Source organism: Tubulanus polymorphus, chromosome 1, assembly GCF_964204645.1.
Source record: "Tubulanus polymorphus chromosome 1, tnTubPoly1.2, whole genome shotgun sequence".
NCBI lineage: Eukaryota > Metazoa > Nemertea > Palaeonemertea > Tubulaniformes > Tubulanidae > Tubulanus > Tubulanus polymorphus.
Genome location: NC_134025.1, coordinates 24,498,745 through 24,523,131, shown reverse-complemented (window position 1 = coordinate 24,523,131; position 24,387 = coordinate 24,498,745). Strand labels below are relative to the sequence as shown.

At 38.9% G+C, this 24,387-nt stretch overlaps 1 protein-coding gene across 1 annotated transcript; it reads right to left on the bottom strand.

Moving 5' to 3' along the window:
• Window positions 1-12,042: 12,042 nt before the first annotated feature.
• Window positions 12,043-13,419, bottom strand: LOC141915155 (insulinoma-associated protein 1a-like). The gene has a single exon (XM_074806575.1). The coding sequence runs from the start codon at window positions 13,417-13,419 to the stop codon at window positions 12,043-12,045; it is 1,377 nt and encodes a 458-aa protein (XP_074662676.1).
• Between the last annotated feature and the right edge of the window lie 10,968 nt (window positions 13,420-24,387).

Here is a 24,387-nt window from a genome sequence, read left to right as displayed (position 1 = left end):
ATATGTATAACTGTAAACTCCTAACCGATATCGAATCATTGCGTGTTTTTGCATGTGTCCGTATTTTCACCACTATCATCCCCCTTGTAAAAAAATATTTGAGAAAAACCAACACTATTCGCGTGTGATTCATGGAGAATTAACCCTTTTGCGTCCATTTATGTATACGAACATATCTTGTATATGGCACTGATGAATTTGAGAAAGAAAAAACAATAAATATATTCTGTAAAGATGATCTTAATTAATGGTTGATGTTTTCTTATCTGACGAGTTTTCTTGGCATATTGGGTCTATCACGATGGTATCTCCCCAGTAACACGAATCTCAGGTGTTCAATTCCCATTTGTACAAGGATTTCATCCAAGTGTCTAATTCTCGGTTGTAAAAAAAAAACACGGACACCCCTAATTATGAAATTACGAATTCGGTGTAGCTCCGTTTTAGGGATAGAAGAAATATACGTATTATTCAGATTATCATTCACTAAAGTTCAAATGATATCCAGCGCTCCCGGCAGGTGTAATGGGCTGGTAAAGGACACCAAATCAAATTAAATCTATCAATCAAATAGATAAGAAGGACAATTCCTATTTTAAGATCAAAATGACGATATCCAGAACATAACCGTATACTTTGAAATTACACTCGGCCAAAATGCCTCGTTACTGTCGGCATATCGAATGTCGTTATGTCAGGATAGCTCTTGTTGTCTGTTGCTTGCCGTTTGCGCGTCTTCGGGCTAAAATAATTACAATCTCCATCTTTAATAAGACTAATTGCACGCGATAATCTCCTGATCTGAAGCGCACAAACTACAACGTGTTTGATGTCGCCAAAAGGGAATGTCCGCTTCCTGTGTCGTCTGCACGTGGTGGCTTTATTGTCGGCACCTAATCAAGCGTTTTCAGTATCGGTTTCAAACGACCGTTGTTCCACTCGAATTTCTTTGTTCCCCCGAGAAAGAATATTCCGAAAACCGTACCTTCAAAAATCCTTTCTATCTTAGTTTGGGAGCAATTTTCGAGTGTTCGTTTTCAACTGGAGTAACGCTATTATATATTTGAAATCTGAAAACGGTTGAATAAGTAATTCTTGAGACATTTAGAATATTCCGGAAATATTAATGAGATCATACGAGCAGTTTAAATGAACTAAACTTTCTAAAACAATGTAAAAGAAATTCATTATCATTTTTTTCTTTAAACGAAGCCAACTTAAATTTCAACGGTTCAAACGGCCAGGAAGTCAGGCTATACGTCTGTTTTGCAAATGAATTTAATTACCGAATGACTTCACGAAGAAAAAAAGCGCTCCACGGACACATATCAAAATATCAAACATGACGAAAGATGACATTTCTTGTTAAATTGACTTAATCAAAGAAACTTAAAAATCTAGAGTTACTCTTTGAAAATCTTGACGCTTCATCGAAAATTTCGTAATCATTTTCTAATAATGATAATGTTGATAATCATTATTCATCGATAGAAAATGTTTTATAAGATTATTACATGAAATTATTGAGATTGAAGAAAGCAGCCAAAACCGGCATAATGGCCAGACATCACTTAGTGTTGTTTGTTGATTCCGAAAAATCATTTATACGTGTTTATTCGTCGATAGATTTGCCTCGCCAAAATCGAGGGCTTAAGTTAAAATATATGTCGTTTTGGGAAATACGTTACATCTTTTTAGTCGTTTATAACAGATCTTGAGCGAGTAATTCTTCAAAAAAGCTCTATGATATCTAAATACACGATCTGAATAGATACGTATGATGCAGCGCACTAATTACTATCCAGGAAACAACATGAACCGCGCTGATGATCATTAAAATTTTGGCATTTTGGTCCGAAAAACATCCCGCTTCCGTTGCATCAAATCGATCAACCTGACGCGCATCTGCTGTCGTTAGACGCGACTCTATCCCCGTGCACCGACAGGATGTTCTCTTAACATCCGAAGACTTTAATCATTTACCCGCGAGATTCGGCCGACCGAAGCTGCTTTGAAATGCTGAATCTACGCACCGGAAATTCATAATTCCTTTGGAGGGCATCCGCCATATCAAAACCGCGCCGGTATTCCACAGATCAAAGAGAATTATTTGGTTTTTCGCCGATTCTCCCGGTTCATATTAAAGGCGAGATCTTCATCCTCGTGCATTAGCTTATTACAGTCTGGCCATTGTTACCAGAGTTCGCGGATAGAAAAACGGTTGAAAAAGGTTTCGGAAAAATATCACTTTCTAAGAATTTTCGTTCTAATACTACAAAAATTGTTTTCTATCAGGCCACGAAATACGATTGAAGTACTTGCTTTTCCATTTTGTGATCAAGTTTTACGGAATCACCCAACTGACTATGACCATGGACGTATAAACTAGTAGTTTATAGCTCATCCATGCTATGACCAACGGTCGCAAAGAATGACGTATGATATCGTTCAGAATCAGCATTCACTTTGTCGTTCGTAATTTCAAAATTTGACCCACGAAGAAATTATGAAATCGTCTACAGATTATGAGCAGGCTGAAGCCCATTTTGATCCGTGTATGGACTTACGTCTCAGGGAGGTGGGAGTGAACCCTGAATATAAATCCCAGGGGGCAGTTGCATAGTCGTGGCTTAGACTTAAGACCAGTCTAAGACCAACTTAGTTCTATAGCCAATCTAACAACTTAAGACCAGTCTTAAGATTTAAGACCACCTTTAGACTTAAGTCACGACTGTGCAACTGGGCCCTGCCGTTTAAATCAGATTGTTCAGATCACGATAAACAGTCAGCGGAATATGATGTTGAAGAAATGCGATATTTTGGATGTGAAAATTGTCGTATTCGCTTCGCTGCCGGTATCGCGTAGATTGGTCGTGTTCGATAATCAATGTCGACGTTGTTTTGTTCTTGTTTTGCGGATATGGAACAGCGGGTCTCCCTTTTAAGAAGTGAAGTCGACTCCTCTACCGTAATGTGACTTCGGTGGCACCAGAGGCATTTTCTTAATAATTTGTGATTTCTTTCTGCTGTTTGCTCTTTTCAGCAATATTTAATGGCATTTTCTGCGGCGTGAAACCTGAGAGTTTTATTATCCGGAGCCGAGCACGCCGTCTTTGAGGTTGTCAGCGGGCCGTATTTTCGTTACGAGATAATGTGCCGCTTTTTAGCAGGGTTTCCCACCGCGGCCGTTTCTCGTTGCCCGTTTCAACGGAAGTTTAACATGCGGCATACTTTTCCGCTTTTTTTTAAGAACGCCTTTCTGTTTGTCTGAAGAATTTATATATTGCTAAGCGCCACCTGTCGGTGAAGTTTTAAAAATAAGAAACTCATTCATCGTCAGAAATTTATAATGAATTCGTTTTGTGCGGGTTTTGTTTATCGCCTGTACGTTTAAACGAATTTGCATTTTTATGGTTCTTGGTTAATGAGGTGCGATGCGCAAAGATTATAGTTTTTTAAAGATCGTAACAACAATCAAATACCTGTCACGTTTTAAAGGAGCAGCCTGGCATTTAATTAAGATTTCAATGCGCAAAAGCGATTAAATGCCAACATTCTAGGCGCCAAGAAGAATTTATTTACCATAAATTGACGCTTGCGTAAACCGATTAACAGGATATTTTTATGTAAAACGGTACAGACGCATCGGGTATTTCTAAAACACATTTAACTTTCCAAAATGCGTATTTGCGGCGAAAGGATTTGGATTGTGCGCTTACCGTACTTAATATCTTCATCTGCAGCATCCGTTCACTGTGTCTTGTATGGAATTATGACGTTTAAAATAATGACAAACGAACTTCTCGGGTTGTCCAGAATTTGCATATGAATAGAGAGTGGCAATGAGTCAACACGTGCAGGAATCCTCCTCCTTTTTCTCAGCTCTCGCGACCATCTCAAATTAGTCACAAAACAACCTCTACAGTTTTTGCATGCGCTGGTCGAAAGAGACAACCGATCTCGTGACATTCGGGCTGATCATACTTTTTTTATAGAGCCCACATAATAAGATAAAAAGGAACTTTTTATTTTCTCACCCTTATTTGAAAAATAACAAGCTTTGAAACTGGTGTTAGACCATTCACTCGATCATTCGTCCAATCATCGACTCTACAACGAAGTCGATGGTTTAAGGGTGAGAATGCACTGTAAATCCCGTATGTACCTCCCAAACGAGTAACGAATATGTTTTAGTACTTTTGCTTGACTGATGTTAATGAAAGATCGTTGTTTATTCGACTAATATAGAATATTAAGCTTTTTTCTAGGCTTCTTGATATTTCACATCGTGTCCATACCGTGAAAATCGGATCAGTCAGACGATCATTATTACTCTGCACGTTGACACCGGCAGAGCGCTCGCGTCACCGTCTGGTTATGAAACAATTACTGAAGACCCCAGCGCGAGAAGCGACAGACGCGAAGTGGCGATTCTTGGTAGTATTTCCGTAACGAAAACAAATTGACTTTTTTGACTCACGCGTCTTTCGGCATGAAAATGACAGAACAATGGTTACATGAGTAAGTGGAAGACAAAGAGGGCGACAGTACGGCGCCGACACGATTGAGACAAGATACCGTTTTACCAAGCTGGAAAATTGCGATAATGACTTAGCTTTCGAGAAGAATTATTAATTCTCTTCGAGGCTACGATGATTAAAAATCTATTGTAATGCTATCATTCAGGGGAATAACGTCATACATAGATACATGATAAATCATAATATTCAGGATTCCTTTGTTTAAGGAAATGAAAAATCTCGAAATGAACTTGCCACGAATGCGTTATGACTCCGGGATAAGAGCACAAACTCGTTTCGTTTTTGTATTCATAATCTTGCCCTGTAAACACGTTTCGCACATCTTTCAACCTGTTTTGCCGCTAGCGTGTAAGTGACTTGCTTGGCCCCGAGTATACGTCTCAAACGCTTTTATCTTTCTACTATATTCCGAGCAATTGTGATCTTTTTCTTCGATCAATAGGAATTAAAATACTTGGGAATTCATGCTCTGATGTGGCGTAGAATGATTCTGTTGCTTTTCCATGGGATTTGGTTAATACTTCAGCCGGCTTAAGCCCCCAGTTATGCGACAGAATGTCTACAAAGACTTCTTTTTGTTTCTTCATCAAATGTAAATCCGCGCGAGCCTTTTCGCAAAGCCTCGTTGATGAGAACGAACGTAAAACATCACTATGAGATCAAAGGCATGCACGATATTTATGATCTACGGTATTGGCTTCACCTGTATTGTGCATTTATTCCTCGCGTAATTATTGTCAAACATCTAATCTGTTTCGTAAATCTCTTTTTTTCTGCGCCAGGTTGCAGATTAGACGAAAGGCCAAGCCCGCGGCGAAGTTGTGTCCGCCAGGAATATTAATTGTTTTGGCGGATGCCAAACTTACCATCAAATGTTCTATAATAATCATTCCGCAGTGAAATGCGGCTGACAATCCAGATTATTCTCATCTCCACAATAGAAGCCTCATATTCTATACTTATTTGCAACCTTATAATCTCCCATTTACGCCTGGCGACAAAGCATTTCTTTTAAACTTTTGATCAGTGGAAGACATAACCTTAAAGATGAATTCCATTGAGCAACTGGGTTTTTCACTAAATATTTGTCATAAATCCTATCGCCATGGTCATAACTCACTATACAACTCGCGTAGGCGTTATTAATTAAAAAAAAGGTTCTCTTACAATTCGTGATGATTTTTGATACAAAGAATGAAGGAAAAAAACAGTCGTCTTGAAATCTCGGAGAAAGGTGTGAAATCTTAACCGATCGCGTCGGCGTTGGTTGATAGGTTTTCGTTGAATTGATTACAAATCGGTTTCTCCTTATGCTATGAATTATTTGTTATGATTAATTGTACTGTAACCATGGACTCTCCTTAACCAAACGTTAGTATGGATTGCTGGAAGAGATCTGTTCTTGGAGTAATCAGAAATTAAAATACTCCGATTCACGATCTGTTGAACGTGGAGCCTCTGCAGTGCGCGCAAAACGATGCCCGTATCGATCACGATTCAGTCCCTGACAATAATCCATGCGATCATCGGGCATGATTTCATTACTGTCACGCGATGATGCGTAGAAACAATGCCGCCATCTGACGACCAATTAGGTTTCAAAGAATATTTTCACCGTCCAGTTTTAGGCCCATCGCCTATGAGAGACCAGATTTCACACCATGAGACATATGAATATAAATTCTGCTTCGAGTGGATGTACAAAGATTCGTGTTGGCATTCTTAAATTCTTTAGCGAAAGCCATATTCCAGCTATTTTACTTTTCCAGCTCCCAAATATCATTGCCTTGCGGACGATTTGTGCTTAATCCGACGAACTAAAGCAGATTAGTAACTAAAATACAATAGATGAACATAAATGCCTATTCGTGCTTGGCGCCTCTTTATGCATTTTTCATTTTTGCTATCAGGAAGTAACATCAGGAATCTTTGCACGCTAAAGACAGCTGTTACGCATAGTTTTAATGTCAACTACTCTCACTAGTACAGTAAATTTGCAATAAATTCCTCAACAGAATGCTAGGCTTCCGTGATGTGTTGCATTTAATATGTCCGTGATTCTCAAGGCAACAGCTGATGAGAACATTACGGTCCCATAAGAAAGTTTATTGTGAACGAGTATTCTGCGTGTCCTCAATATCACGTTGCTTAGTCGACCAACATCAAGATATGTATATATATGTATATATATATATACATATATATACATATCTTATTACACTCCATCCTAATATCCCTTCGTAAACGAAAAAAAATGAGTTGTAGAAATCTATCAAATTATCATTCATAAAATTTGCAAAGAGATTTATGAAGCAATTTTTCTATCACAATAAGACGTTTTATAAGATATATTCATGGCTTTGATAACAAAGTCATTGTCAAAAGACCGCTGTAATCGAATGCACTGTGTGTAATATATCCGAATAAATGTACAATTGAATTGAAATTGATCGCGGGTACCATTCAGCGTCAAATCGAACACCGACGTCTGCGCTATTAACGCCTTATTTCTGGTGATGGAGACCTCTTCTGTCTTCAATCGTTTAACTAATGAAAACGAAAAGAACAACGAAAAACGACAACATCCCACTAACATTCCAAACCAGTTTGTTATATGTATCTCGTATTAGAATCCATAGTTATAAAAATTCGAATAGTTTATAAAACATTAATATTATACGCGACACGTGTTGCTATTTGAAAAAACGAATTTGAGACCATTGCATTGATTAGCTCTGATGAAAGTGTATACTGTTTCACCAATTCCACTGCTGGCTTCATTGAAATGACTGTCTGTTCGTCGTGAAATACAGTTTTATTTTCGTCATAATCCATATACACCCGATGAAATGTGACTCTTGAAACCGTAGCATCCAGCGGTGGGTCTCGTTTAACCCGTCCGACCAGCTGCCACCACAACACCGACCTCTAGCATGAGGTACTACAGTATTTCGTGATACTTCATATCACGGATGTGGTACCGTTATCTTTTTTTAAGTTTAAGTAAGAGGATATTGGCCTTTACTTTTATGACTAATTTGGGCTATAAATGCTAAGTTGCTGATAAGAACGCCAAACGCCAGAACTAGGAAAATGGCGAATTTGTTCTGGCCGCCGTAGTAAAGAATCGTCCATTGCGCGCATTGTTTTGGTGGGAATGCCAAATGACAGGTCGATCTAGATGAAGAATGAAAAAATTTAGAACAGTACGTTTGTTTGAATTGTTCTATAGAAAAATTATTTACACGTTGAAAATGCCCGAACACCTGCTATTTCGGATGGTACTCGAGTTCCAAGTGCGGAACTATTTGCATCATTTGCAGCGACAAAGGATATGGGTAGCATTCTCATCATGTTCTTAGAACAAGCAGGTGCAACGCGAGAAGTATTTCTAGTATACTTCATAATATAGATCGTGTATTCATTTAGCTATATTTTAGCGCATTGATGTAGACATGAATAATACGGAATACGTTCTATATTCATCTGCACGAAAATTGCGTAATGTCTTTTTAATGCGACGTTGAAAATGACCACTTAAAGTCCGAATAAAGCCCTTTTTTATCTTACAAAATTAAAGTCGCCATCAAATTCATTTAGAAATGGCGATCTCCGCGAACATGCATCTGAATTCATTATGAACCCTTGGACTAGACAAAGAGATGCCTGTATGCGGCTATATGAAGTTTGATAATTCCTTTGCTCTCGGCAAATGATCGTCTCTTTTCATATGCAAAGCAAAAAAGTCAATTCGTCTATTGAAGAATCCGACACAATAGCGTAGGCACGCGATGCCATGCATCGGCTCGTTATGGGTGCGTGCGCGTCCATTGTCAACGTGTGGCACGTGCGCGCACAAAGTCCGCATCTCGAGCTGCACGGAACAAAAGAACACGAGGCCCCAAGAATAACCGTATACCAAATATTCATGACGAATGCTATTAATTTTCGACAACCACCGCGGGGACAGATGCCGTAGTCCTGCAAGAAACTGCTTTGTAATGCGCGTGGTGTGCATGTTTACGGTTGTCCCATAGTTTAACAAACCAAGCAAAAACACAAACTTATATGGTCCATAACATAAAACAAAGAGATAAATGGTCTAAATATTTATTTCAGAAATAAACTAAACCTTGGACAATGACTGACATATCATATCATAATGATTCTTTTGGCCCTCGGGGCTATAACATTGTAAATTGTGCTCCAGTGCTTTATTGATTTCGATGAATTTGACAAATTTTGGTTTGAGATGGATATATCAAGAGTTATGGTTTGTTGTGACGGATTGGAGGCGAACACCTTCATCATATTCAGTAAATCGGTTGGAAATTATCATGGAAATATGAAAAACGCTCCATTTTTTTCGTATGATTACAACACATCAGTTATACCGCATTACTTCGATCACGTATTCCGTGATATGACTGTGATTTGATCAAATTGTAAGCGACACACGAGATAGTCTGAGGGCGGCAGCAGAGAAACATTCGTTGGAATGATATCTAATATATCATTTCTATTCCAGTATTTCATATCTAGTCCCTTGTATCAACTGCTTCGTCGATAAGTATTTTGAAAAAAGTGCACGGTTACGCGTATCCTTGGAGTAATCATATTGACAATAAAGAGACAGTTCCTCAGACAGCAGCTGACCAACCAGACGACACCGTAGCAACAAAGAAAAGCTATCACACGCTTACAAAACTAAACAAAGAAATTCGTAAGATGCTTTTTATGTATTCGTCGTTTATTCGTCAAATAAAGTAATATCATATTTCAACACATTTTTATCAGCATCTTTACAGAAATATATATATATATATAGATCTAGTACATCAGGAATGTTTGTGTACGTTGATGGCTCATAAATAGTTTTACATAACCAAGCCTACATAATCATCAAAAAATTATTTGTCTGTATTGAAGAAAATTATACATTCGTTTTCTAGGCGATTTACAGAATCTATTTCCGAGGAACGTTGTGAAGTTCAATTTCCAACTTAACTAGTAATTTGTTACATACGTCTTGGCATGATGGTACTATTATAACATTTATATGTGAAAATCCTATCAATTCTTCGGGTTACACTCGTTTCTGTGCCAATTTTCAATTTAATGTTATTAATGAAATACGATCAAATATCGACAATTACTAGCATCAATCACACTACGCAATACATTAAAAACAATCAAAAGATGCTACATTGATTACACCACAAGTACACAAGTTCGTACTCTTTTAGGGGATATTCTCTGTATGAAATATATCGTTGGAATTACTGATAATCCCTTCAAATAACAGGGGCGAAACAGGGGTGTCATCTATACCCTACGCGGTACTTATCAAAGGCATTGTTTTATTTTACTCAAGTCATCACCAGGCAGCGAGTGATGAATCAAAAAATCAAAGTATTGCGTAACAACAATTTTCTAAGGTGGACACGCAAGCAAATATCATATTGAGCAAGAGACAGGCAGTAATAACGTAACAACAACATTCGACGTATTTTCACTTTCTGTATGATCGCTCGATGGATGAGTGGGGTTTGTATCGATTGCCCTAGGAAGAATAGAAATTATAGCTACTCTCGTTTTAAGCTCTTATTGGCAGTATTGAACACTTGAGGTAGTAGCCAGAATTGCAACAAAAATAGTTTTTGATCGTAGGCACATCAGCGTAATATGAAATAAAATTATTCACTTATTTTATGGTCAACATCGTGAAAGCAGCACCACCCCACCATCGAGCAAAGCAGGCAATTAGAAAGTGAGGTCATCATTGTCATTTCATTACATTTCATGACAAACAAATACAAACATCCAAAATAGGAATAGTTCAGCCTGCACATAGTTGTATCGTTAGACATATTAAATTCACATTTGATTATTAATTAGGTATACGAAACATAGAAAATATAGAAAGTCGAATGTATTTATACATATATAGCAGACGGATTTTCAGTTAGAAACAGGAATGTTTTGATAGCAGAACAGCAGATTCAGTTTGTAAACATCGTATTTTCTTCAACCAGGAAAGATGGCACGTGTATGTACAACAGTATAATTACAGTTCATTTAATTATCTCATGGCGTTGTGTAATATGTCTAAGCGTATTTCTTAGGAAACTGATTGAATAACTGGACACGAATACACTTGCAAGAAGGACAAAAGCATTTCGTAAAAATATAGATATGGATAAAAATAAATTTAGGAAATCAAATAAGTCAAATAATCCGTTGTATAAGATATGATCTGTAAAATAGATTTTTAGATTGCACGTTTAGTACTTGAGCTTTTTAATCATGATGAAGGCGAGGCATTTAGTTCCATTATTCGGGCTAGTGAAACGTAGCTTTTTTAAAACAAATTAGCGTTTTCTCGGTTTAATAAGAACCAAGCCATGTTATTTCGAACGCAAAAACATTACACGCTCAATATTTTCGTCAGAAGCAAAGATGATACTATATGACTAGCCTAAGTAACATGACTGTGTATAAATATATATCTGTATATATACATCGTTTTGGATCTTTAGCCAAAGAAGGCACTGACAACTCGCAGTTCTATGCTAAACATTTTGTATGGAAAGAAAGTATATATATATAAACTCGAAATATATATCATTGGTATAGATTATTTTGAAAATATAAGATATCTCATTAATTAGATGAAGAGTGTTATGGCATTTCATAAAAACAATATTGTTTGATTGCTTCCTTTAAAGCATTATAAGATCTTGATTACTCTTAACGCGATAATTCACCAAACACTAATTACTCATTGTTTATGAGAAAATTGCATTCGGACGGAAGGTCAATCTTTAGAATGTTGATTTTTTACTGTAATGATAACGTATATAGAAGGTAACTTTTTAAAAGCTTCTTTGCCTCTTTAGCCGATTTCAATCAAGAAAAGAAAGAGCGAAAAATCGTTGTCTAGACGCATAGCGAAATTTGTTTGAACCAAATTCTTAACGAGATTATCTCAGATTGGTCGATGATCGTGTAATTTCCCCCGAACGCATTTTCATTGGTGCGAAGTAAAATTGCCCGCGGAAATCGGCGGAAACAACATTGGAATTTGCTGCTGCAAGTCTTTCTCAATGAGCGAAATGTTCATCAATTCCTTTGTTCTCGGGTCTCACGGGATTGAAATCCATTGTCACGCCGGTGTAAAATACCATTACTCGCGTCTCGGCAGTGATGGCATTACTCATCCGCGATTGACCCAGATCGTTGGGATCCTCGGCTTTGTTTGGGGACCAGACGCGTGCGCTCAAGATCATCACAATGCGCATGAGTCATCACGGCTGCACATTCGCGTGCAAGTGTCAATTCGTAAAAACAATTGCATTTCAATACGCGAAGTACATTTTTGGCCAACTGATTTCACCCGTGACAGTCACCGATGAACATTGGAAACGAGCAAACAAACCCATATCTCACGTTTAATCATCATCTAATTAATCTATAAGGGTAAGATCGTCACCAATTTCGCTCAGCATGGACGATTTACAGGCATTTGTAAAAGAATAACTTGTCTGTTTTCTGAAGGATGACACTTATTAATATGCCTAGTTAAACCTGGCGAACTGTAAAATGTACTAGAACAATACTTACATGGGAATACCTCATTTGAGTGCATGCGAACGTGTTTCTCCAAGGAACCTTTGTTTGGCAGCCCTTGGCCGCAAATTGTACACGTAAAGTCCCTGATGTTTGATGAAGTGGAATGTTGAAGCATGTGCTTGGATCGGCTTCCTTCAGAACGGAATATCTTGCCGCAGAGTTGGCAAGGGTATGGACGGTCTTCTTGTAGATGAGAAGCCATGTGCTTTCTAAGGTACGCCTGTCGTCTGAATTTTTTCCCGCACATCTGACAATCGAAGAGGCCTTCTTCAGTCGTTGCATGAGATCCAGGTGAAATTGACCCATCCGACTCCAGGTCGCTCTCCACCGGTACCATAGTACCAGTACCTCCGACCGAAAGTCCTAAATTCGGGTTGAGTGATATGATTCGTGAAGGCGGCGATGGCGCCGATGGAGTGGCAGTGTTTTTGGAGGCCTGATTCGGACGCGGTTTGTGCCAGCGACGATGTGAAGCCAAGTTCGCTGGACAGTTGAAAACTTTGTCGCATTCTGGACAACGATATTCTACGTGAACAATTCGCGAACAGCGATGCTGGGCTAACTGGAAGGCATCTTCATAACGTTCTTTACACAGCTGACAAATATAATCTCCGATTTTGTTTTCAATTTTTTCGAGTTCCGCTTTTGCTTCGGGTGTCACTTCGACGAAGTTCAAACTGCTGTCGATATCCCCGCTCACGTGGCGTATGCCATCGACTTCATCGACAAAGTCTTTGATTATTGTCCCAGAAACCGGCGACGATTTGTTCTCGTCGAAGTTGAGTTTTCTAGCCGCTTTCGGTTTCCTCGGTGACTTCGTCGACTTCTCGGCATCGATACAACGTTTTTTGCTCGGACTCGATGGCGATAAGTTCGCTTTCTGTTCGTGTAGAGAAATGCCGTAAGGTGAAGAAATACTGAGACGGTCAAATGCAGGGAAATACAGCGGCGATTGAAAAATAGGCAAATGTGGCGCGACGTTCAAATTAGAAACGGTCGAACTCGGCGTCGAGCACACGGAATCCCGGTCGTTGTAGTTACCACATTCGATATCTTTGTGAGCAAACGAAATCGGACTTCTCGCCTGACCAGAATAACCCGAATCCGGTGAGCCAAAGTTCGTATTCAAATTAATATCGACATCGGATCCACTGTCGTTGCTTCTCTCGTCGTCTGAATTGTACTTAGGTCGGTGTGACACGGCAACAATGTTATTTTGTCGCTTGACCATCAAAGATCGCGGCATTTTGAGACGTCTGAACAGTTGCTTCTTACCAGTGTTTTCCAGCAATGCACGTAATAAGATGACTCACTCTCTGTCCTCACCTTAGCGTTTGTTTTTCTTTGTCTGCAAATGGACCCTTAAAACGCTAAGTCGTTAACACATCTCTATCCATGCAATGTCATTGTCTCTTTCGAAAACAAACGTATTCAAACTTAAAGTGCGATTAAGTTTCAGCGCGCGAAATCAGTATTGGAAGCTACTCGCAGCCGTAAAAGCATTCAAAAGTGAATGCTCGTAGTGAAACTGCGTGTGCACGAATGTGACATGACGGAATATTAATATCGGCTTCTGGCTATTAGCAGCTGCTCGTCTGAACCAATGGCAACGCGCGTCTCATTGATGACAAATGAAGCTATTGTCTTGTTTTCATCGCATGCCGCAATTCGCGACAATTCACGAGCACGGCACGTCTGCCGGTGCACAGAAACTCCTCCTACCGCGTGACACGCGACTGGCTATTCCCAACGATTCTTCAGCTATTCTCATCTCAAGTTGTCAAATATACTGCGCGCGCGCGCAGATGGTGGCTAAATACACGCAACTGTTGATATGGAGCTTGTATGAAAATGAAGAAGGATCGGAAAGCAATTGTATAAATTTTTTTCAAAATGAATACGAAACGGCGCTCTGAATACAACCACCACCGCAGATTTATGTAGTTCGAAGTATTTTAAAATACTACATTGTTTTTCATACAACGTTCATACATAAGGACAAATCGAAATAGCCAACTTAAGCTAAACTAAAGTCAAAGGAAGTTGACCATCCTAGGGAAGGATTAACCGGCAATTTACAGCGTAACAATTTGCTCAAAACGTTTAATGGTGAATGATGATATTTGCACGCGCGAACTCACGGTCATACTCGCGCCCCAAACAAAAGACAAATACCTTCGTCGCATTTACACCTGCTCTGACTCACGAGACAATACCGCATACATCTACCTCACGCACGTAGGCGCGTGTGAAATGGATTCCAGCCAGGGAGTTGGATGTCTGATTGAATGATCCCTGATCCAAACTCTGGTCCAACCATGCACTCAAAACATTTTTTTAAGTCCGTGGCCTTTCTTACATCTGCAACAGCGTCATGCGAGGTGAACCTATATATTTTAGTTGGAGTTAAGAGTTAGTTGGACTCTTAACCGATTTTGTTCAAAAGTTTCAATGGTTGGAGTAACCAAGAATCATAATGCAAGGATTAACTAAGGCATCGATCGTGAAAGTGAAACCTTTCAAACCGGTTTCACCTACCTCACTCATTAATCCAGAAATGTTTTTTTCTCGGTTATAAAATTCTAATCACTTCTAGTCATTACAATCAAAAAGAAAATTGTGATCAATCAGGCCATGGACACTAAAAACACGTTTAAGAGTCAACTATCAGGCTTTGTGGCCTACGCTCAGCGGCAGTCTGATCCAAATTCTAAATGCTCGACATAATGAGATGGCGTCCAGAAAGCGTGACACGTGCCCGTAAATTTACATACAGCTGCTTGTTGTTAAAGTTGATGTAACTCCTTATTGTTCCTCCATGAGCACCCGAACGCACGAAAAGGTAGACGCAAATTCCTTTGTCCGTGTTACCACATTTTGTCGGATAATTTGCACGTCTTTATACGCCACAAATTACCCGAAATTATGCAACATTAATGAACATCGCTTCGGTTCCGTTCAGTTGGTGTTCATATATTCGCTTTCATCGGTGATATTTACGATGAGGATTTTGATAATGGTCAATCGCAATGACGTTGATGACTTTCATGAAGATGAATGAAAACGCATCATTATTTTGTACTCGAGTGGTCACGTGAGTCGAATCGCTCTAAAGCGTGCACCTTTAGCTCTTTAAATTGCGTGGGAATACATTTGTGTTCTTCGAAGTTTACGGAGAGAACGCGTTCTCTCCGGACTTCGATAATAGAATTTAGCCATAAGCAAACAACTAAAACAAAAAATAATTTTGCTGTTATCATCTGATGCGTCGGTGCATTGCATTCCAATATCGTGGCAATTTCTATATGACAATGAGCTGTGAATTAACCGATACAACCATGAGTTAAAAGCATTTGATAATTCCTATTGCGAACACTCTTTCGCGACATATGTGCGGTCACGCCTAGGCAAACATGTTACGATTAGCGTGATTAGCTTCAGTATTACTTCCATTGAATGCTTCTGATATTGTGTCCTTTCAAGCAAGATGAGAAAGCTGTTGCGTTAATTGCTCATCAGTAGCTCTGAAAACTGCTGTATTGCGATACATTGCAGGAATTAATTTCTCACATCCGTATCGTCAGTTATGATGTCTTAGGACGACATTCGATTTTGGGAGCATTGTTGGGGATTTACGAATGTTCGATCATATGAATTTTGGTAGCGTGATAACTGTTTGTATGCGTTATTTTTAAGGGGTTCCTGCCATGTGCACTACGTCATCAATATTGGCGTTACAAAATGATAATTACAAGTCTGAATTTAGGCGTTTGATTTGCAATTTGATATATTTCATGACTCTTATTTTCTGTTAAATGAATATCCATGTCTCTTTTATAATGAATTGTGAGTGGATGTGCCCGGCATCGATATTGGACTAGCCTGGTTAGACTGGTTGCCGGTCAATTCAATTTCAAATTCAAAATAACTTTGTTGATCCTTAATGTTATATTGTTCACTGTCGATATTAAGCAATATAATATGTGTTTTTTGTTCAAGGCGTCAATAAACATTCAAATAAGTCTATTGACTATATATAACTATCTTTTTAGATGGGTTTGGATCCGCTAAGACAACGTTGGTGCAAGATTTGATTTTATGGAATATGAATACGAACCTTCTCATAGGTTTTTTACAATCCTCTTTTTAATCGACTTGCTAAAACTTTTGAATAATCTTTTCTGGAACACTGTAGCAAGTTGTGTGTATATATGTTAGAACGGTGGAATTTTGCAAAATTTATATAGAGTGGCCCATTTTGTCTGACTCCGGATCATCCGCGTCCTGCGGCGGGGGATATTTTCCAAATGCGGATATTGTTCATTATTACGTCGACCGAGTAGTCCGCTGTGGATATAAATGTACGCGTAGCAAATAATCGAACATTAATTAAACCGAAGATTAAACCATGATATGCACCTTATAAACTGACCTTTCACGCTTTAATTCTGTGAAGATGCATTCTAGGACCACCGCCACGGCACGGTTAAAAGCCATTAGCGGGAGCACAAAATCGCGATTAGATTAATAACACCAACACTGTCTCTAATTAATACGTTATATATTGTTATGTGAAAGTGTTGGGTATCGCCCTATTGTTACGTTTGGATGTAATTCGGTGCAACGGGATTCAATATAGTACAAGTCGTGATATTGGATCCTGATAAACTCAAGCAGATAGATACATTTAATTCTTCCTGGCCCAGTGCCCCGCCCGCCCAGTGCACTGGGTCATAACCATTCCCATGCACTGCGGATCCCATGATCCAAGAAACTACGCGAGAGCCTAAATAAAGTGCACCATAGAATGCTTGCGAGTAATTTCATCGAACAGCCTATGACCGTTGAAGAAACGTCTTATCGGCGTTATTAATAATTTCGAATATAGCAACTCGCGTGCTGTGTGACATGAAGAGCTTTAATATACAACGTAATGGTATATACGTGATGCGATCCTTCAAGTTGCATTCTTACACGCTAGGTTAGTTACCAACGACTTATTGTTTACCTCGGGCTACGGGCTAGATTAATCCGCTTTGATTAATTAATTAGTGGCTGGAACTGAAAGCCTGGCGTTTATTGTAGACATTAAATAGGCTGGCAAACACACTTATCGAGAATAACGAGCAATATGAAGGAATGTATAACCGACATCAAATCTCGTGGCGGCAACGGTTACGTCTTGCAGTGGCAATGCTGTTGACAACGTTTTGATATTACATTTGTGATATCCAATTCTGAAAATGAGCTACAAAAATATCTTACGCGTCAGTGATACTCGATGAGATGTCGTCAATAACTCCGCTGTTGAAAGTTACCACGGACTATTATTCCATATTTGAAATCGTGAATCATTGCAAAAGTTGAATTGAACCCTTGCACGTCTTGACCTGGGCCCCGATCCAAGAGGCAAGTTTCACCACTCGGGACGACTGGTGGTTGTTTCCGGTGTTATTTGATAGAAACTGTAACGGTGAAATAGTTTCCGGCGTAATGACCAAGGGAATGCTCCCATTGTTACTCCAACTATGGGGTTGGTCACTCCGGAACCCAATTTGCTGTTTGATGTACGCAAGAAGCGGATATCATCTTATGCCCATTGCCCATGGTAACCATTTGTGATATTGTCTATAATGGTACAGATCCAATACGTTTAATTTGGCAAATAGATTTCCTGTTGTACGCGCGCGTTATACGATTCGTTCTTCTCCGACAAAGCGGAAGAGCATCGACAGTTTCTGGGCCTGCGCCAAGTACAATTAGAAAATCGTCTCCGATGATGAGGAATTATAATTGTTTGTAATCAGTGGAGCATTCGCGATGAATTTACGGGTGAAACACTATAGACGGCGCTCTTTCAGAAATCATAAAAATATGCGGAATTATCGCTTTAGTGCATTGTGTTCGCTATTAGATGGTATATTTTTCCCTGGTTTATATTAAAGTCTATATCAATTTCGACGCGCGCGTAATGATTTGCGTTTCCATTCAATCGAGATATTGTCATTGCCGATGACTCGAATCACCACCAAGAGACAATCATTATTGAACCAGGAGTTGTTAATCATTTATTGCCTTTTGCATTCCGGCAGCTGCATATGGAATATTTGCAGATTTTCCTGCATAATAGCCTCTAGCCTTATTTAACCATGGTTATTTCCGTGTAGATTACAAGCCGCTGAAATCATAGAGAGGTATAATAATTGGTATTATCGCCGAGGGTAACATTATATGGCAATGGGGCGACCATCAAGAGAAACTAAGCTATTAGGGTTAATGGATTTACATCAAGTAGGAGTCATTTCATCGTCCAAAACAGTTCTATAAATCACTGTCAGTCATTCAGCAATCGGTTGAATTGCCGTTTATTGTTAAATTGGAGATTCGTCCCTGGTCACTGTGTCTGTAAACCATGAATCAATTCAATTCAATGTTTATTTCACGGAAAAGTAGGGAAACGATAACCCACTACACTTGTCCGTGTTTTAGGCGACTGCGCAAGGCTGCAGCCTTTAGGCTTTGCTTGGCACATCTATAAATTTATTCCGTGCATAGAGATTTTTGTATAACATTGCACCGCATTTCGAATACATTTCGCGGACATTCTCACTTTTAGATTTTGTTAGGTACAAAAAACATTCTTTTGTATATATACATATGTATATATACAAAAGAATGTTTTTTCGTACCTACATATGTATATATGAGACTATGAGAGCAGGATCGATACTTGCAGATGGTGATTTTAGTTGAAACCATTACGTTTCTTACTTTCAACTGAAACTCAGCTGATTCTAATGACTTTTAATCAGTCTACCACTCGCGTATCGGACATTTGATTTATTAAATTGTCACATCATACAGCCACACGTGGGGCACCGTATTCAATCACAATAGACCACTTTCATACATGTCTGAATTCCAAAACAGCGACTTATTGTTCTGGCTGATGGACGTCAGCTTGCACTGATGATCGCAATGATAACTTCTTTTCAGCTTTAGTACAGCATGACACCGAAAACAGCTGCTGCGAGTTTGTCACAACGGCTAGCTTTCGGATTATATCGAAAACAACCAGTCAACGGGTCAGCGCGCTTATTCCAAACATTTCAATGAGATACATGCTGGCATGCATGAATATGCGATAACTGTTTTGAATTTCAATGTTAAGCCATCGAAAACAGTTTGATCCAGTGAAAAATGACAAATTCTTCTAATTTATATGATAGGAAAGCGTGTCAGTTCCCATAAATGACTATGAAATCTGAAGTAGGTTCAAATTACATTCAATGTCATCGATGCGGTCTTGCTTGTTGGGCAGCGACACCGTCGCAAGGGAGAAACGCGAGCGTGGCCAATTGATGTTGAGCCCGCTTGATTTCCAAACAACTCGTTGTGCTGTGTACGATCTCCCGCTGTTGCTTCTCCGCTTCGACCAAAATCAATGACGATAGAAATGATCCTTTGTTCGATATCGCCAGGCCATATTAATTGGTCATGTGACGATCTCCAGTCGATTCAGTTGTCGATGGTCGAGCGGAGATGCAACTGGCAGCAGATCATGTATAACAAGTTGGCCTCAGTTGCTGAAAGTCTAGTGCAGCCGTCCCTATCAATCCCAAAAGTAGAAAGTGGCGCATTTTTACAAGACGAGACAACTTTTTAACAAAAAGGCACACCATACTTCAGGATTTCATCTTTATTGCGTGGCAATATCAATGCAAAATAATCATTCTCTAGGAAGCAATTTGCATCAGGACTTCATTAATTGCTTGGAAATTGCAACATCAAAACACAGTAGATTTGCTAAACTTTTCTGAGAAGAACCCTCAGATCCCCTCGTTTGTCGTGGATTATGTCCTTTTTAGTTGTGCTACCCTCAACAGTGGTCCCTGGATCCGCCCCTGAGAATGGTACTTTGTAATGGAAGAATTTGTAATAATTTCCTCGCGACTACTGCACACGATGGAATGACGCGATCTATATTATGACTTAAAGACGGTCCGTTCAATATTAAGTGTATTATGTCGGATTCCTCAACTGCAAAAGACTGAAACTTCAATGTGGTTACTGCGTTTTAACATCGACAATGTCAACGGTCAACGTCTTTGTTTGGAAACAGTTTGTAGTCTGACAGGACATGTCACCGGTGTTACCCGATACTATATTGACTTTGGCTTTTCCTTGCATTAACTGACTTCCACGCCGGAAAGCAATGGGCACGAGCTCATATTCGCACATAATTCATTATAAAGAAATGGAAATAACGATCTCGTTTGCAAATGTGAATCGCTGACAGGAATATCCACGTTGCGGTATATTTTGCGGCACATATGTGTTTCAACAATGCAGGGTCTATTTGAGGTCTCTGGGGATACCGTACAATCTATATGTATAGATGCCGATACTTTGAAATACCACAATAATGTTCGCTATAGTCAAAGAGCAACTCGACAATGATTTACCATCTTTTTCTTAGATTTTGTGCTTTTATCGTCAATTTGTAGAATGCATATTGGTCCAGAATTGTCAATGACTTACACGTTATTCTGTGAACGTGAGCTTTTAAGTTAACATAGGATAATGTTACAGAATTTCCAAAATATCTGGAAAACGGCCCTTAAAATACATACAAATTTCCGAGGGAAATATCCCTTTTCAAAAGAAGTAATAATGTTAAGTAATTCTAAACTCTGCGTAGAAAGATACGGAGTGTAATTGAGAATATGGGTGTAACTCGTGAAAGCTGATGTAACAATTTTTCATTCTAAAAAGAACGTCTGACAGCAAGCCATCCGCATAGTTCTGCTAGAACGACGAGCCACCGGAAGTAATTTTGGTTTGTTGCGTATGTCGGATGACACCGTGAAATTTATATCCCAAGTATGAAAAATAATAACTTCGCTGGAATATTGATTAAAGCACCGCTCAGCCATTATCTGCCCATCTAGTTACAAGCCTAATGGACATTTTGTTTTCACAAGATCCTGATAACCGTAGATGGGTCTCATGTTAATGACATTGCCGTATATCAATTGCGACTGAAGTATTATTCTCCGGAAATGGTTGTAGTTAGTAATTAATTCAGATTGGTTCGGGGCGGATATGTTGGTATCCGTGGCGCACCTGCAGGAATGCACAAAGACAATTTATGATTTATTCCCCAATGTTATAACCAATAATTGCTGTACTGGCTTCGTAAAAGGAAGGTCGTTGGCAATATTGTCTCACAGTATATCGTTAATGAAATGGGGAGCTGGTCGTAGGGTTTATTAGATTTCGTAATCTATTTAAAAATGTCGCAATGTTTATGGCCTAGCTCGCTGTAAGAGTGTCACGTATATAGAACCTCAGCTATATTTTCATAATCACGCAGTACATTACCATTGGAAACAGAATTAAACAACATGAATTTCTTAAATCTCAGATAATACAATGTTTATTCAGCGCGATACCCATTTATACATATTAACCATATATATGGCAGATAGAATCATAGCATGTACATATATGTTACATATCCTAACGATCTTCTGGTCAGCCGGTTAAGTGTAGTAACTCGAGAAATCATGAAGTCAACGTGACGGTATTTCATTGATTTTAATCTCGAGTTTTGTAAAGAATCTTCACTCCGCCAGTAAACTGATTCCCCGGATTAAATGTCCTTTTCCGGGTATTACATAAGGAAAATTGTTTTACAGTTTCTATACAACGCATTTGTAAATTGAAAGGTGTAATGTACTACTGAAAATATGTCATAAAAGTACCAATTGAAACGTGAAAGATAATGAGCAATTCAGTTGTGATTGATATTGCGGTGTTGCAAAATTGCAGTTTCGGCAATTGTCACTTTAAAACGAAAAACGTTTCTTCTCGATAATTAGCAACTCGGTGTGTCATTCACAAACACTCAGCCGGTTTGATTATTTTAGTAACAGTGCATATCATTATGGAATCCAGGTAATAATGCCAGAGATAGAAATAGCATTGTTTTATCAACTGTTAGATGAAAATACAGTGTACAGATTGAGTTTTTAATGCAATGAATTCAGATATATACATTAACATAGATGGATGTTGACATTTAGACACAATATTAGAAACGACACGGAGAATCAAGTTAAAAGTTCCATCATTTCACTTGGAAAATTTCACAGATTACGTTACATATAGTTCATCACTATGTCTTGTTTGCATGGGTGATTTGTATTTGACGAAACTTTCGTTCGTCATTATTACCTTATCTTTCTTCACGTTCCACATTATTCCATCTACAAGTTTCTATTTGGAACGTATGATCAGTAGATTACATCGGAGGTTGGATGCTAGACGTAGATCTCCAGGCGTAGATCTTTTTTAAATATCAAGTAGATTACAGCATTTGGAAGAATCGCGTACGGAGTTTCCAGGATACCATTAGTCTAGTAACCGTTGTTTTGTAATTCCTTCGCAAAAGCCATGAACTAATCTACTGTTTCCCCATATGGATCAGTTCCACGGCAGATAATAATTGACTTGAGATAAACCAAAGTTTAAAAAAGAAGAGGAAGAGTTAAGAGTAAAGGTTTAATAAGATTAAAGTTACAATGTAAGATTGAATAGAACTTCCAACTGTGGAAAAGGGTCTAACTAGAATTTGTTGAAACGAATCATCAAGCGAAGTACAATCGGTCCAGACTCGTTATTAATTAGTAATGTTAAGTGTAGCTTCGTTATAGGTTTCAAGAAGACATGACGACGACAATCTATAAGAACCCGTGGAACCGACTGTGCAATCAAAACTTTGTGTTCTTTACGTGTCTTAGCACGATTTGATCAGTTGGCGTTCATTGCCGCAATCGATACGTTACCATTATTCGAGGCCGAGCGTTCTTTGTTTAGCGGTGTTCTTGCAATTATACCAAGATGGAAACTGGTGATGGTTAAGTTAATAATTAATCGTGGTACACATTGCTCGCGCCCTTCCAGATATGGATAGAATGTCTTCGATGTTTGTCGAGTTAATTGTTATTTCAACCGCCGATACTGTGTCGCCCGCGAATTTTTGCCGGTGTATACGAGAATTCTGTGGACAACCTTATCGACATTTTCATGTAAAATACCTTTTTGCAACGGTATGGTGAAATCTGACAATCCACCGCTCAAAAACCGGAATATACATCAATTTTTGCATTACAGCCTATCCGCTCCCAAAATTAGAAGAATTCGGTCAAAATATTTTTAATCCTTACAGCAAACATTTCATCACCAATAGCATTACAGCGCCGTGGAACAATAAATTACTATGCATCTAGTACCTCTTGAAGAAACGACGCCAGGCTCTGGTAAATTTTTCACCGGTCGGTATGATCCAACTCACGGCATGATCTAGAGTCTCTTGAACGGGTTCTTGGAGGAGGAACGTTAATTTTTCGCATTACTAGGAGTGCTCGTTGACATGGCATGTTGATTCGCGTTCCCCGGCGGACATGTGTTGTTGAGTCCCAATGCAACCAATTAAACGCGCACTTGATCCTGTGTAATTGCCGCTTGTTCCATCTTACGATGTTTAATTTAATGTCCCGCTAAAATTGTTTACCGAAGAGAATTGTTATTTGGGTTTAATTAGACATTTCTTATGGGAACGAGGTGAAATCCAGGTATACATATATTATATACTATCAATTTTCAGATGTGCTACTGCAACTTTTAAAAAGCTCAATTTACTTGGCCTGTCGTTTTGAGAGAAGCGTCAACTGGTAAGGGACTAATGATAAAACGAATAAGGAATTTCCGATAAGTGTTGTACAATGGGGGGAAAAAAATCAAAATCACAATTGTGAAACTCGTCCTTGTGGCTGAATAATAGCGTTCTAAGACTATGGACAACAATTGGATCCATATAGTGCATCCATAAACCACCAACAAATCCTAGCCATTGTTCTTTCGGCAATAACGACGTGGTGGCTAGAAGGCAAATAAGGCATCGTTATGTAAACTGCTCGGGAATATGCCTATGCATATTCTTCAGTCAATTTCAGCATTGTACGTGATATCAGTTGACACTGGCAGGAAATCAAGAGATTTGCTACTTAGAGGACCGTCTTTATTAAACTATTCCACACAGCGTTTCGACAGCGCATGGAGGGCGCGCATCGGAAGGTATAATTTGTAAGAGAAATTCATTCTAAATGTAGGCTAAATAGCGATGTGTTTAAAATGTAAAAGATGGCAA

Coding starts and splice junctions, on each gene's coding strand:
- LOC141915155 (XM_074806575.1), bottom strand. CDS start 13,419: ATGCCGCGATCTTTGATGGTCAAGCGACAAAATAACATTGTTGCCGTG.